Source organism: Phasianus colchicus, chromosome 15 (assembly GCF_987193195.1).
Source record: "Phasianus colchicus chromosome 15, bPhaCol1.hap1.1, whole genome shotgun sequence".
NCBI classification, from domain to species: Eukaryota; Metazoa; Chordata; class Aves; order Galliformes; family Phasianidae; genus Phasianus; species Phasianus colchicus.
In genome coordinates this window covers 7,920,350-7,937,152 of record NC_143450.1, presented here as the reverse complement: position 1 = coordinate 7,937,152, position 16,803 = coordinate 7,920,350, and the positions used below count along the sequence as shown (strand labels likewise).

The 16,803-nt window shown below is 36.2% G+C and overlaps 1 protein-coding gene across 5 annotated transcripts in view; it reads right to left on the bottom strand.

Moving 5' to 3' along the window:
- GABRB2 (gamma-aminobutyric acid type A receptor subunit beta2) overlaps positions 1-16,803 on the bottom strand; it is a 137,802-nt gene that overhangs the window by 47,651 nt on the left and 73,348 nt on the right. For all 5 annotated transcript variants that reach the window (XM_090150875.1, XM_090150874.1, XM_090150873.1 and 2 more), the window contains one exon: positions 15,867-15,949. In XM_090150875.1, coding sequence (XP_090007001.1) covers positions 15,867-15,949 — 83 coding nt within the window. The remainder of the gene's footprint in view (positions 1-15,866; positions 15,950-16,803) is intronic.

Sequence of the window (16,803 nt, the reverse complement as noted above, 5' to 3'; positions counted from 1 at the left end):
AATCTAATTACTTCCGAAGCAAAATACTGGAAGCAAATCAAGTTCAACAGTAATGTATTAGAAACTGTTATTGTTTTAACACAGAATGTCGCCAACTTCTTGAACAAGTAAGAGCAGGAATACTGAGAAACTGAAGTTGTTCAAAACCTAGCGATGCCAATGTTAGTTCCAGAGGACATTAAACAAAAGCCTTCCATCAAGTATATATTTCCTTGATTATAATATCGTAAGTCTAAATGAGCTTTTCATTTTACTGTCAAAAGCAAAAGAAACAATGAATAAAACACACAATGTAATGGAGCCAGATCATGTCTACAGTTGATTATTTTTCACCAGGAAAATTTCAGTAGTACTCGTCCCCTCTTAAACTGTTTTCTGAGCACAGAAATCACATACATGAGGTAAATCAGACATAATACTTATTTTCCAGGGCTATTTTAGAGGAAAACTCAAAACAAATTTACAAAGTCTGATTCTATAAACCTCAATGTATACAAGTCCCAAAAAATTTATGCATACTTCAGTATTGCCCAACACAATAGCTAAACACTTTTTCTTACTTATCTTTGGATCTCAGGAGGAAATCTGTGTCATCACATGTAGAAAGCGCAAAAGACCTTCTACTGGAAGAAGAACAAAACTACCTTTACAGTTTGTAAGAGATCTCTGCTTATATAGAATCACTACTATCTACAATATCCTCCCAGGGTTACTTTACCCATTTTGATTTTTTTTTTTTTCCTTTTGTTATGTTCACCCCTCATCCCAACAAGGGGTTGCCATCTAGCTAGTCCTTTCCCAGTTCTGAGGTGCCACTGTTACGTGTAAAATTTGGAATTTCATATCTGCAGGCCACCTCTCCAGCTAGCTGAGATCCTTTAAAACCTAATTCTGTCCTTCAAGCTGCTTAAAGGTTTAGGCATGTTTCATTATTTTCAGATCATTAATGAAAACACTGAAGATGGACTTGATTCAAAATTGTTTCCCTCCAGTAAACTCCATAATCATGTTCTTTGTGCTGTTTTCCAAATGTGGTTCTGTCTGATCTGTGTTTTCCCACATTGTTTATAAGAAAGTCATTTGAGTCAATGTCGGCAACCTTATTAATGTCAAAATATAGGACATCTACTGCCTCCAGCAAACTACTCTGCTGTTCAGAAGTGGTCTAGGCACCACCACATGGGATCCACTCATGAAAAGGAATGCTAGGTTCAAAAATGAAAAGACGGTCACATAAACAGGAAATATTTGTGCTACAGGGAGATGTAGAGGAAAAAAGGATACACCTGACCCTTTTGCAGACTTCAGTTCAAAAAATAATAATTGAACAAATCATTCTGTTGCTCATTTAAAATCATCAGTATTTCCAGCTCTTACTGTGAGCACCAGGAGGTGATTTTTCTCTGGAGGCTGTGCCTCTAACGGTGCCATTGTGCTGGAAGAAGCCTCCAAGTCTCCTCAGATGGCAGAAGAGGGTGCAAGGTCTCACTGTGTTGCCAGCTTTGCAACTACTCTGGTGCATGCTTTGTTAAACATGGCTCGGAAAAAGGTGAACAATCCCATTTCAACTAAGAATTTAGAAAACAAATAATCATAAGTTCAGCAGGAAACCATCAGCAGTCAGATCGCTTGTATTCCCCATGACATGGCAAAGTAGAGACAGAGAGTGCACAGCTCTTCATATTTGCACCAGTGTTGAGTCAAGATACATCATTAAATGTAGTAAGGAAGAATCTAGAAATATCCTGAGTGGAGTGTATCTTACTAATGCATTTAAGAGATACATACAGAAAAGAAAAGCGTATTATATATACATGTGTGTGTGTGTGTGTGTTTATTCCTACAAAAGAAAATTGTGATAGAAAACAAGGACAGTCAGAAATCCAGACAGCCTAGAATAACTTTTACAGCAAATCCTATGAGTAAAACACCCAAGAAAATGTTTCAGATTTGTTTAAATGTGGATGTTGGCCACACTTCACAAAACATTTAACACGCTTCAAGTTATGGTACAGATCTTAAGGAATTAAAGTAACAAACAGGTCTAGGAATAACAAGGTAACATGAGAAAATCAACTTGCTTTACAATAGATGGACAAAAGCAGCATGGCAAGTGCTATTCTGCCATCCTGACATTGTAGGAGTTACTACCAAATTCACTGGCTGTGAGTCCATAAGAACTTCATAGAAGCTTGCAAGAATCCATATGTTTTAAGTGGCTGGAATTTTACAGATATGTGGCAAGATGTTTTTTGTTCCTGACGAGGCTTGTGATTATTCCAGTTTTCTCTTATACTTGAGAAAGCTGGTCAAGTCACCTGTTCCTCTGCATGCAGTAGGTTGGGGATTAAATCATCACAAACAGATTTTCTGGATAAGTTTGAGGTTATAAAACTAGAACTTTAGAAGTTCTTTAATAAAAGAGATTGAGAAATTAACACCAGCCATGTAAAAAGAAAGAGAATGAAAACTGAATTTAAAAAGTAAACCTGGAATCAAAGAAAAAAAAAGTAACAAAACAATGGAAGGGAAACATGCAGGGCACCGAAGCAGAGAATTTGCAGTAAGATCCTAAAAAAGCACTTTTTGAGTGTTAGAAATACAGCAAGGCAAATGAAGGAAAATTCCTGCTTGTTAAAAGGAAGTATGACAGTGGGTGATAAAACCACAGGTTTAATACTTTATTTTACATATAAATTATCTGTTTATACTTGTTTCTGGCAATCTCAAATCATATATCACCTTTAAACTGATTGGGCTAGTCTTTTGAGATGCTTGCTTTTATTCATGTTGAAGAGGGAGTACTCTCTGAGGCATGTATGGCCTCCTATTCCAATAGGACTGCTTTTCTTTCTTAAAATAGCCTAGAACACTTTTTCCCCACTCTTTAGTACCAGAAGTTTTCAGATAAGTTCTGCAGTGCATAAGGATAGGTAAAAATGGATGAGAAATGAACCTATGTCCTACAGCTGAGATACTAAACCATTACTAAGATTTATGGAAGTGCATTCATTCTTTCTAACCGGTATATCTATCCTTGCAAAACAAGTATCTTGGAAATTTCACATATCCCAAGATCTCTCTACACTCGCCTCAACAAGTGGAAATGCAACAGTACATAACTGAGCTGCAGACACCCAGTAAATAACATACAATAATTTCCTCATCCAAAAGAAAGTTACTGGAAAAGAGAAGTGAAATTATATTTTTGTTCAACCAAACTGCTACATTTATTCTGAAAAGCAGACAAAATTGTTTTATAAATTATTATTTATTTTTGCTTTACTTCCCCTAACTGTAATGCTGTATTTTCAAATGTGGTTATGTTGATCTATTTGGAAATGCTGGGAAGAACTTCATTCATTTAGGCACTGATGCTAAAAGCTGGGAACCTACTTATATAGCCAGTGTAGATGTATCCCTTTGAGGATGATACTTAGCACCAAGAAGTGTTTTCTCCAGCAGGAAGTTCAAAGTTCAACTTTGACTCTAATGTTAAATATTTGGAAGAGATCGCACAAATTCCTCTGAATGGACAGTGCAAGAAAAACATCATTTACACACTATACCACACTGAAGACAGCAGAATGTATCTACAGGAAAACCTTAATACCCTGATTTAGATATCAGTATTTTCCCATTCTCATACAAGTGTTTGGAATAGAACAGTATTTGTGAAAGGCTGTAGCTGTCACCACATACAAACAATAACACATATTACAAGCAACATTCAACTCATGAAAGGTACTTTCAGACCATTTGTTCCAGTTGCAATAATGTCTTTAGATAGGGACATCTTCTATATAAACACAGTAAAAGCTTGCTCTTAATTACTGTTAATTTGAGTCAGATTTTCATGACTTTTGGACCTTATTGGACTGCGTCTCTATACCATTCACTTCTTCATCCATATTGAATGGAAAACTACACTAGTATGAGTCATTTCTATCACAAGTAAAATCAGAACCTTAAAGTTCCATGTACACTGTAGAAAATAACACTGAATTACACTGTCAGATTCTCCTTTTTGCAGAGAGTCGCAATGCAGTGGACAGATACTGATTACCAAAGGGCCGAAAATAGTCCAGGTTAAAGATTGCAGAGCTCCAGATCAGTTCATCTGCCCTTCTTCTTTGACTGTGTAAGAAGTGATGTGCGCTATCTGCTAATTATCTTTCTCTGTGCAACCGATTCTGATATTTTGCTCAGATATTTTTAATGTATACTTTGATATTTTTATCACAATTGGAAAAATAATTTAGATAAGGAAAGCTCAAACTAAGAGGCTTGCCTACTCATCATCTTCATAATTATTTCAGGCTTACATTTATCCTTTCTTTGGAAACAGTGAGAATTACTCACCAGGGATGATAGCACTTGAGCTGATAGCTGAGCTTACTTCCTCGAAGGTCAGACACCTTCTGAAATAGCCAATATTCATGAGAAAATTAGAAAATTTGGAGATATATTTCCCATAACTGCAAGATAGGCCTTTAAGAACAACACTTAAAAGAAGGTATTATCTCCTTTCTAACAGACTGAGCTCATTTTTGGCTGGTCAAGTGGCCTCATGTTAACTCACGATCATGTGGAACCAACAGTGCTGTGTTTTCAGTCCCAGCTGGAGTCTCCCCAGTGAGCTTTACTCTACCTTCTGGCTTAAATACTTTCTACAATCATCCAAATCCCTGAAGGGAAAAGGGGATTTAAAAAAAGAAAAACAAAACACATAAACAAGCAGCTGCTCTAGGTTGCCTAAATCCCTGTATTTAAAGAAAACATGCTACATTCAAAAGGACTGTATTTTCTCTATAAGAGCAAATCATTTCACAAAATCACAGTTTCTATATAACCTGGTATCATGCAAGTATCCAAAACACATCTGTCTTAATACCACCGTATTAATTGAAGAAGATGCTTTTCTATTCTTCAGAGTTTGGTTTTTCCATGCTCAGAATAGCTCAACTCTTTTGAAGGTGTTGGCTTATACTCTAGCAGGAGCAACTGCTCTTGCCTTTTCAAGAGAGATCTTTCCTCTGACAACAGCATATTTCATACCCAGAAAAAAAAAAAAAGAAATTCCAGCATGACTCCAGGCATCAAATCTTACTTAAATGTATCATTAATATCACTTCATAATAAAGACAATCAATCAGATACTAACACTCAGAAATTCTGCCCTGTTTGCAACTGGGTTTGAAGAAACACTAAACTAGAATCACCTAAGGGACATCCAGCCATCAAACCCCTGATAAGATTACAGAGAGCTACTGTACAGTGAAAATGGCTACATTTTGCTAATCTCAATCTCAAACTTCCAGAGAAGTGGAATTATATGATCATTTTCACTATTCTGGAGCCTATGACAAAATATATCTCCATCACGTCCAGATCTTCTGTTTTGTCTCAGCAAACGTTTGTCTCAACACCATATTTTTCCATTAAACATACTGACATGGAAAGGTATTATATAGCTGATTTCATCCACTTCTAAGACAAAATACCAAATTGGTTATACATTTCATAGGCAGTGTCTGAAACATTCCTTGGCTTAGTATACCACCTTGCAAACCAGTAATTCCCAGACCTCTCCACAGCTCCCAACTTTAGTTCACCTTCAGAGTTAGTTTGTGACCCAAATCTGTTTTTGTTATGTGCCAGCTGTAAAAAAGGCAAGATTAATACTGTTCCCACACGTGCTTTTGTAAAAAGCAATCAATTTTAAGATATTTTTTAAGTATGAGACCGTTGTTAAGATGCCTGTTCATATATGGCTATTAAAACAATGAAAACCATCTTTAAGTGATAGTTACATGCATGTATCTATTACTTAATGTTCAGTAAAAAAGAATGGACATGACATCTACAACAGACATAATGACCTAATTTATCAAGCATATTCTTGGTATCCCTTAAGACGAAAAGCAAACTGGCATCAAGCCACAGAACAATGTGGCCCTGAATACAGTCTCAAGGCCAAATAAGAGCAAGTACATATGCCAATGTGTACAAAAAGGAGCATACTGCTCATTTACACAAAGGTAGATCTTCAAAGAAGAAAGATGACTAAAACTCAGTAAATGCATCACTCCATAGCACAAATTGATAATGATGTGCACAACAGATATTTGTAAAATATTCAACTTCTCTCTTCCAAAATAAAAAGAGGAATTTTTGAGTTGGAATATAAATAAATAGAAAAACAGCTGAGAGGGATTCCAGTCTTAGCAGACTTAAAAGTTTCCCATGTTTTACTATGTTCAGAATTCTTTCACACACATAGTGAAACACACAGACATCAGGTAAAATCTCAGTTTTATTATTTTTTTTTTTTAAGGAAATTAAAATATTTATCAAGTAATTTTATCATAAAAGTAAGCTTTCCATACCCATAGTATTACCAGCAGTACAGGAAATGCCATTGTAAAGAACAAATGCAAGGCTATAGTAACAAATTTTAGGGTACAAAAAGAATTTTAGATATACAGCAACTTGTACATTTTTCTGTCCTCAGAGAAAACTGTAAAACCCTCTTTAATCCTTTCCACAACTGAAAGAAAAACAACAAACAAAACAGAGATGAGCAGAAGCTCATCTTGGCAAGCAAGAGAACGAACTTTGATAAGAACCTAGCTACGTTTTGCAGGAGAAAAGTATCATGTGTTTACCTAATAAGATTGTAGGTCTCTCTAGACTTGCAGAAGGTTGTTCCTGAAACCTGAAAGGAAAAGAACACTCATTAGTAGATGCACATGGGACCACTAACACCAAGTAAGCCATAGCAAAGTGAGAAACTTACCATGTAAAAGCATTACGCTTATGGCGTTATCCATTGCTTTGATGCTTATCTGCTGCACACATACTGTGTTAGTTGTATAAGAAGAAAGAGAAGGCTCTTGGCATTGATGACATCTCTAGGACCATTCTGACTTACTTACTGATATTACTGATGATAACATTCATTTTGGCTCTGCATAGAAAAGAAGATAGAGAGGAACGATAGGTAAACAGAAAAAAAAATAATAAAAAAAGAATCTACTGTTGTGTTCTTTGAGCCTTTACAGAATTTCCCCGAAACAGTTACAGAAAACCTCTCAGCTAACAGGTTACAGAGGTTCAAATACTACTACTAATAATAAATAGAAACTAAATTCACAAGCAAAACGTAACTTACCAGCATTTCAGTCTCAGGTTGTCTGTATAACACTTTGATAAACGCCAGTCTTCCAGAAGTGAGTTCTTCAAAAGACATGGTCATTCCAGGCTGTAGTGAGGAAGAAAATTCCTGCTTTCTTGGAGAGCACCGGATGTGTACAGATGAGCTTCTGTACAATAAAATGTGTATCTACTGTGCTTTAATGAAGCTAGTTCTTGTAGCAGCCCACAAGTCTTAGCCTTGAAGCTGTGCCTGCTATTGAACAAATATACATTTCCAATACGTGCTATCAGTTAACCACTTCAGAGAAAAGAATAAGATCCATAATTTTACCAGGAAATAATTTCATTGGGTTATTCAGAAACCATCAAATCCTTGGATAATCATCCTTCACAAATCAATAAAATAGAACGGATGCAGCAAGGTATTTAATTCCATTTGTGACAACTGCAGATTACTACTGAAAGATATTTCCAATATTGTGTAATCTTATCCAGAGCACAGTACCTTCACACACAGTGTTAAAGTGGAAAAGTACATTTTTATGTCTTAAAAATGACTTGCCTCAATTCCTTGTTTCTTTCTTTTTGTTTTTCCTGCTATGTGGCCCTGTTACCATATAAGATTTTTGGCCAGGCTCACAAAACTTCTCAAATTCTTCTTACATCAACCACAAGATGAGCCAAAATCATATGATATTGAATATAGGTAGCCAATTGTTCTGCTGCTGAAGAGTATATGACAAAGCTGTAAATTTATTTGCAATACATTCCTGCAGAAGAGACTATCCATACCTGTACTCCATGCACAATAAAGATGACTTATACACTGTGTGGCTGCAAAACACAAAAAATTGCCTTTTAAATGTACATACAAATAGAAACTTTTTACCCAGTCAGATGTTCTCCTGAAATTTCTCATTATTCCAGAGTAAAAGTACCCTTATTTTGAGAGCTTTTAAATCATAACTAGATTCAGATATTCCCACATTAAGGAAGAGGAAGTGATGTCATGCACCTGGACTTGTGCAAGGCCTTTTACATGGTCCTGCATCACATCCTCATCTCTACACTGGAAAAATACAAATTTGATGGGGGTGAACTCTTCAGTGGATAAAGATTTTGTTGGATGGTTTTAGCCAGGGAATTGTTGTCAACAGCTCTGTGTGCAGATGAAGACCAGTTACGAATACAGTGATCTGTCCTAAAAACAGTGCTCCTTTACCAATGACATAATCAGAGGGATTAAGCGTACCCTCAGAAGTTTGCTGATGACACTAAGCCGAGTGGTGGAGTTGACACAGTAGAAGGGAGAAATGCCACCCAGAGGAATCTGGACACACTCAAAAAGTGGCACATGAGAGTCTAATGAGGTTTAACAGAACCAAGTGCAAGATGTTACACATGGGTTGACACAATCCCAGATACAAATACAGACCGAGAAAAAAAACTCCTTGAGAACAGCCCTGCAAAGAAGAACTTGCAGGATGTGAACCAGCACTGTGTGCTCACAGCCCAGAAGGCCAACAGTATCCTGGTCTGCATTAACAGGGGGGTGTCAGCAGGGTGAGAGAAGGGACTGACCCCCCTACTCTGCCCTCGTGAGGCCCCATCTGGAGTACTGCATCCAGGACTGGGGCTCCCAGCACAAGAATGATGTGGAGCTGTTGGAGCACGTCTGGAGCAGGGTAATGAAGATGACCACATGGCTACAGCACCTGTCCTATAGGTTGAGAGAGGTGGGTTTGTTTAGCTTGGAGAAGAGAAAGTTCTGGAGAGACCTCAATGGGGTCTTCTAGTACTTAAAGGGAGCTTACCAGCAGGAAGAGAACCAATTTTTTACACAGTCTGATAGTGATAGGACAAGGGGGAATGGCTTTAAACTAAAATAGGAGAGATTTAAGTTAGATGCTAGGAAGAAATTTTTACTCAGAGGATGGTGAGATGCTGGAACAGGCTGCTCAGAGAGTTGTAGATGCCTAATCACTGGATTCAGGGCCATGTTGGACGGGATCCTGGGCAGCCTTATCTAGTGGTTGGCACTTACTACAGTTGCAATTTAACATCTTCGCTTTTAAAAAGGTCAGACACTGGAACAGGTTGTGTAGAGAGATTTTCCATTCTCCATCTTCCAAGATTTTCAAGACTAGACTAAACAGAATACTGAGCAACATAGTCTGATCTCAAACTTGACCCTGTCTTGAGCAGAATATAGACTAGAGACCCCTTTTGCCCCTTCCAACTTGAATAATTCCAGAAATATATCTTTAAATATGAGCATATACTAATAACTTTCTTAATTACGTCTCTTTTCCCCTATTAAAAATGACATTGAAAACAACAGACCTAAATTATGAGCCTAAACAAGCAAACAAAAAAAATCCCAACAAATAACCCATCCTTTGATAAACAAAACATAAATGATTGAAACTATGTTTTTCATGATTCTCTCAACTACTAAGATATTCATCCCTTGATAAATATATATGTTTGCAAAACATATTTTTTGATGAAACTTCCAGTAATAAAAACAGTCTTTGCATTTAATTTTGACACATATCATGACTAGGTATGAAGTACTTCTAACACAGCTTTTTTCTTATATTTACTTTTTTCAAACAAATCGCCGGTTAACAAAAAATATCTATCTGAAATATGTGATGGTATAACAGAGATTCTACTATTCACTTCAGAAAAAAAGCAAACATTTACCTTGAAAAATTCATACCTTCTGGATACAGGGCTGTAAAAGTGTCACATCCATCATCTCTGAATTCTTCTAGATTATTTACTGTATACAGGATTATCAGAGAAGATGCCAGAATGACATTCTACAGATGGTTTCATAGACATTAGACATTTTCCAGATCCTTTAGCAAATGAAATTGGGTTTTCTCAAAATGGGTCCTTTTCGTTTCCAGTATCCCTTGATAAAACGCACTTTTAAGTGCAATAGGAAAAATATATCACAGCTCAGACTAGTTAGGAAAGGCAAAATGCTTTAGAAGTTTAGAACCATTTGCATTTTGTCTCTTAATTTTTATGATTCTATATATTTTCTACATTTATCTGTGGAATGATATAAAAATGAACTTCAAGCTATGAATTTCTTCTTGGAAAATTACATTGCCTATATTGTCCTTGCTGATAAGTATAGGTTGGATATTAGATTGCTTTTTTCATTTGACTCCAGATTGCTTCATAGCATTAAGAAGTTGGTACAGAATTTCTGTATCATTCTTTGCTCATTTGGAAACTGTACAGCCTCTCATTTTTGATATGAGAGCTTCCACGATGTAGACTGCTGTAAGGATGTACTTAGGAATAAAGAAAATAAGATATAGTACTTCCTTATAGAGTAACCATCATGTAATAGGAAAAATACACCTGTGATGTTACTTTATAATTCCTACCTGAAAAGCCTGACCAAAGTTTCCAATGGTTGTTATTCACACTCAGTTATCAAAACGCTGCAAATGTGGTTCACCTGCATAGAACCTGCCCCAGTCATATGCACTGAATGTTAGTCTAAACTTTCTTCCCCTTCTCATACTAGTCAGAAGAATCATGTGCTGGCTTTGTTGGTACTTTTTTAGCCCTTACTGAATCACTCCAGCTACACAAAGAAGTCAGAGATTACCTTATCATTGCCAGTATGCATCACACCATTAAAATTAAACCTCTTTTATTCTCTCCTTGATATCTTGAAATGAAATTATTGTGGACAAATATAGTCTGTAGTACCTGTCCCAAGGAATCCACATTACAATCCAAATTAAGACATGAAGACATCTCAACATGTAGATGATAATCAAGAAGGAAAAAAGGTGCACTTCGATAATGAGGTCAACTTCTACTCATGGAGGCATCTGATCCTGTACAATGCCTGCTATGCAAAAAATTACTTAACTGAAGGAACAGAGGGGACATGCTAGATTTGATAAATGACAAGAATAATAAATGAACAACTATTTAGATTCTGATATTCAGTGGCCCAAACATCATGCATTCAGCTTTCCACTTGTCATGTAAATACTGGAAGTGATGTGCTCCCTTGGTAGCATCTCCTTCTGAACATCCTGTTCCCTCAGGAACAGCAGAGCCTCTTGCTCAGCATCAGGCACATCCACATCTAACCCAAAACCTGGTCGGCTCATGGAGTTGTACCCTTTGTCCCATGTGACCTAATCACAGCTTTGACTGATGGCTCAATTTCTTTTCAGTGCTTCGAACGTGCTTATAAGCTGTGTGCCGTCAGCACGCAAAAATGAGTTCTGTTTTTTGGGGGTTTTATTTGTCTGTTTGCTTGTTTGTTTTCTTTTGAGATGAGCATTCAGAAAGTCTGATTAGAAAGTGTTTGATACTGGGCTATCCAGCCATTGGGAGGAATGATATTCTTTCACCATGGTTCTTCCTGTCTTTTCCTAGATTGTTACCCAACGGAAGTTTTTAACCAATCTTATTCAGCATGCTTCTGTGGCATTTCTGCCATTGTACTGAAAAAAAAATATTCAATCTGTAAGGTATTTCTGATCAAAACATCCCTGGCTGTTAAGTAAATGCCTCCAAAAATAATTCTTCATTCATCACCAAAGCAGTCCTTCTTCCCCTCCTGTACATGTTGTTCTAATGCTGCCACTTTTCCTGGTTTCAAGTGCCCCGTTTGCTTTGGCTTCAAACAGTAGAATATGTTTCTATTAATGCCAAAACTTTAGCACACAGTGGAAAATGTTTCTGAGAATACAATTCTAGAAAGAAACTCAGTGTGTTCTTGTTTATTCAAAAGCAATAAAGAAACGTAAAATATCATTGTCACACAGCAGGCATATTCTGAATTATACTCCAATATAACATAAATATAGCTGTGCCAAAGACATTATGAAATGAGAGAAAAAAACTAAAGTGAACTTTAACGTCGCTGTATGTCACTATGTAATTAAAACTGATAGAAGTCCAAATTTACCAGATGAATCTAAAATAATTACATTTGAAAACATTCAAATCACAATCATTTCTCTCTGTAACGCTAGAGAACGTGCAACATGATATTTTATTTACGTTTACAAATAGAAGCCAACGTTCTGCCAACTTCCTAGTACTACTTTTTGCTTTTTAGCTCCATCTAGTCTTTTAACTGATTTGCTAAGGAATTCCTTTTTCCTTCAGAAAAGCAGGAGATAGCAGAGAAAAATTTTCCAAGAGCATCATCAGAAACTCAACTAACCTTCAAACTACAATGGCTGAGATAGGAAGCAAAAAAGAGAGTATTTTACTGAGTAAAGTGAATACACAAGTAATAAAGAACAAGATCTCTGCTGTCTCCAAGATGGGAATCTAAGAAATGAATGCAGAGAAAAATTGATTTCCTCCTGGTATTATAACCCTGCAACTTAGCGTGTTGGGAAATAAGAAAAGAAAGGGAGGGTGGACAGATTACATCACTATAGAAAAGACACTGTAAAAGTTTAGAAGTGTAATAGGAAAACCAAACATTCTACGTATTTTGGCTCCCTTTACATCTGAGCAAAGCAAAAAACGATCACAGAGAAACAAACTACCTATATATTAAAAAAAAAAAAAAAAAAAAAGCTCTCAGAGCTGATACTCTGAACCAACAAAGAATACCCTCTCTTATGTTTTCAACATTCAGTCTCAATACTACAGCAGGTAAGTGCTGTCTCTTGTACCTTAACAGATTATAAAGCCTCTCTCATGTTTTTGCTTTAACATAAAACCCTGTTCTACCTTAATTCCTAACTTGAAAATTAGTCTAGACCTATGGAAATCTACATTAACAAAAATTGATACTGTCCCCATATTTCAGTAACTACTATTACACATAGAAAAAAGTAATCCAGGCATCTAAAAAGAAGACAGACAACTGGCATCAATAATAGGAGTAGTGATAAAGGAAGAAGGGAAAGAATGGAAGGGCACTGGAGACATTAATAAGCATGGAAACGGTATAAAAATATATCATGGCTAACCTCCAAAGGGTTTTGAGCCAGATCTTTCTAGCCAGATCCTTACTGCATTTCCAATCAAAGTACAGTTAACCTGTACTTTATATGTTTGATATGGGTCTATCTGCGAGAAGACAATTAGTAAAGACTGATAAATAAAGTGTAAAAAGTACTGCTCTGAAAGAATAGCTAATGCTCAGTATAGAGAATGATTACAAGGTAAGTTTTTGTTATCATTAATATTTGTTAGTGTTTCTGTGTGAATAAATTTTGAATAAAACAAGACCTGAAAGCACTGCACAGACAAAAAACAGGAAGAGCTGGATAATTTTGAGGTCTGTAGTTAAATTAAGAATGCTGATTTATGTGAAGAGTGTTATAAAATATTAAGTTGTGCATCCTTTGGATATGCAAAAATATTTCTACCAAGAGCTAGATCCCACTGCTGGAAGATGGGCAAGGAAGGGAAAACTTACTATAATGTTCCAGGAAAGGCTAGCATCTGAAGAAGTTATGCAGTTGTGAATAAAGGTAAAGGTGGTTCTTGGACCACATTGATGACAAAGGGCAGGGTAAATGCCATAATGCAACAGAGACTTAATTTAGAGTATGGTTTGTGGTACCCGTTATTCCTAAAGAAGAATGATAAACTACAGCATCTGCAGAAACTAGTATTTGCTAATTCTGCATTTCTTTTAACATAAAATAACGGAAAGCTCTTATATGAGAAAGCTAAAACGAACTGGCATATGCACATTTTATGATATGAAGCTTATGAGGTACCACATCCTTTACATATATTGCAATAATTACAGCGGGGCTGAGGAAAACATTAACTTTAAAATAAAATAATAATTTTTTTTAAAAAAGGACAGCTGACACAAGCAGTGAATACAATTTTATGCCCTCCTGACATGGAATTTAGAGTCCTTCTAACCATCACAAGAAAGCAATGGTGCAAGAAGTGTCCAACAGAACCAGCAGGCCAACAAAATAAGCTACTTTCAGCATGGAGATTATGGAGATTAATTAGTGATTATGACTTGAGTATCTGCATAAAATGACTCAAAGTCACTTTCAGTCTTATTTACTCTACCTACCTACTACCGTTTTCTCTGAAGCAATTTATAAAGATTATACAGATTTTTACCTGGACAGAGTGACATATATAAAGAGTAATAATTTTCTAAAGCAGCATGAAATTCTTTCAAAGTGCAGTTCAAGCACTACTTCTATCCATGTTCTTTAATGACCTTTATTACTGCAATGAAAGGCAGGCCAGCTAAACACAGCATCCTGTTTTAAATCCACTTTACTGCTGTAATGCTACAACTGAGCTAAGAGATAGAGCCACGGAGGAGCTTTCCTATAAGCATCCTAATGGCTATGGGAAATTAAGCATCCTCCTTTTCAATGCTATAATGAATACTGTATATTTCATACCAAGCACAACAAATCCAAGAATCTCTCTGAACATAAATACAGTTGTATGAACACAAAACTCTCACACACTATCAGCGTGAAAGGCTGATTTTTAAAGGCTGCAGGTATAAAATTCCAAATCAAATGCTATCAATATAAATGATATAATCAACTGCAAAAAAACCCCAAAGATTTTATCCCTTCTCAAAAGAGCAAAGTCCATCACATTTTATGTTTGTGTAGTTCAGTCTAGAAAAGGGGTGAACTTTAATGATAAAGACTTATTTTGCTTACTACATGAATATAAATGAGACAGCAGTGTCACAAGTGCAATCCAGAAAGAGACTGATATATCTTTAAATTACATTAAATGAATGAAAAGTAGACCCGAGTTTAAATCATACGCTTAAATGCTTTCTAGATCAGAAAAAAGAAGTTCAACCATACCAAGCTCTTATCAGACTGCTACACAAGCTGCAGTCACTTTGCTCACACATGCACACAAAAGTCCCATACAATCTCTTAAAATATATATGGTATTTTTTAAATACAGTTTTGTGGACTGTATCTTAATGCCATTACTTTTCATTTGCGTGCCCCATTCAACTTACTAATAGACTCCATCTGTTACATACAGTTCCCTTGAAAAAGGACATGTATCTTGAAACTGCTGATCCGATCTTACTTAGCATCAAGTATTGCACATTTACAACGCTGTCTTTACATAAATGAACATGAATTGTTTTGATTTGATGTACTTAAGAGTCTGCTAAAGATTCAGTGAAAAGAGGTTTGAAATTCTATTTCACAGCACAAGTTTTATCTACGTAGATATCTTGATAGAGACATCAGCTATTAAATTGGGATATATAAGAAGTTGCACTGAATGCACTGAAAGCTTAAGCACAGAGAGAGGTTAGAAAATCAAACAAATCTTAACACACCTATTGAAAAGACAGTCCTAACCTTTTGCCATCATTTATAAATGGAAACAAGCTGCAACATAGTTCAGCTGTAAGGGAGGATAAAGAACTGATAATAATCCTCATGCTCCTCACATGAACTCCAACAAGGCATTTGAATGAGACTTTTAAAGCCGAAAACTGTCTGTCAAAGCAGAATAACTTTTGCTAATCCTTGTGCCACAAATTACTAATCCATCTGGAAAGCTATTTTTTTGCATGTGTTTACAAGGATCTAAATGTCATCAGACAGAGAGACAACTAGGTTAGTAGCATATAAAACAAATAAATATATAAATAAACGGAAATAAAAATGTCTGAAGCAGTTGACCACAGAATAAGTAGGATTTGCAGAAGTACTTACAGCTCTCAATCTCCAGCGTGCAGTTCTGCTCATCCAGCGGATATCTCCGTAGGTCCATCATACAAGCAGCTGTTGTTGTAATTCTAGGAAGGAAAAAGAAGAGCTTGTTAATGCGTCTCATTCCAATCTTTCTTTGACGGCACACAGTTGAAAGAACAAAATATATTTCTACAGACACTTGCCTAATTTTACTAAAACACTGTGTATGCTGGTTACTTGTAACTAATGCTGTTCCAAAAAGGTTATGCCACTTTGGTGGGCAAGCAGACAGTCCCCTTCATTCACATTATCACAGTACTGCAAGTGTTAATAATCAGCAATCAGTTTATCCTGGAAAAAAAATCACCACGAATTAGGATAGCATTACTGCTTCCATTTTATACTGAAGAAGCCCAAAAGAGGAAGTCTTAAAGAAAGATGGCAAAAGAAAAGCTGAAGATGAACAAAAAAAGATGTGTACTTCATATCCTGAGTTAATACTCAAATCCCTTCATATGAAACTTAATTATTCTTTCCTTTGTTCCACAGTGCTTTGCGAATGAACCAATATTTTAGTTTCACATTAACAAGCAAACATTGTCAGGAACGTTTTCAAAGGTTTTGACCACATTTATGTCTCAACAACAAACCTTAACATGGGTCACGCATCTCCCTTAGATGTGCAGACAAACATCTGTACCATCAGTAAATCAGATAGATCTAACACAGGAATAATCCTAAGCATAATAACATGAACCAAACCACAGCGCTCGGCAGCATCTCATTAACTGTGTACCTGGAAAACTTCCTAGTGTGTACACAAAAAACCTTTTTTTTTTTTTTCTCTCCTGAGAACATGTAATACCTGTAACAATTAAAAAAAGGCTACTGTTCGGCATCAGCCAATATTCGAACTGTATCCCATACATACTCTGAGTGGAGCCAAGTGGATATTTGG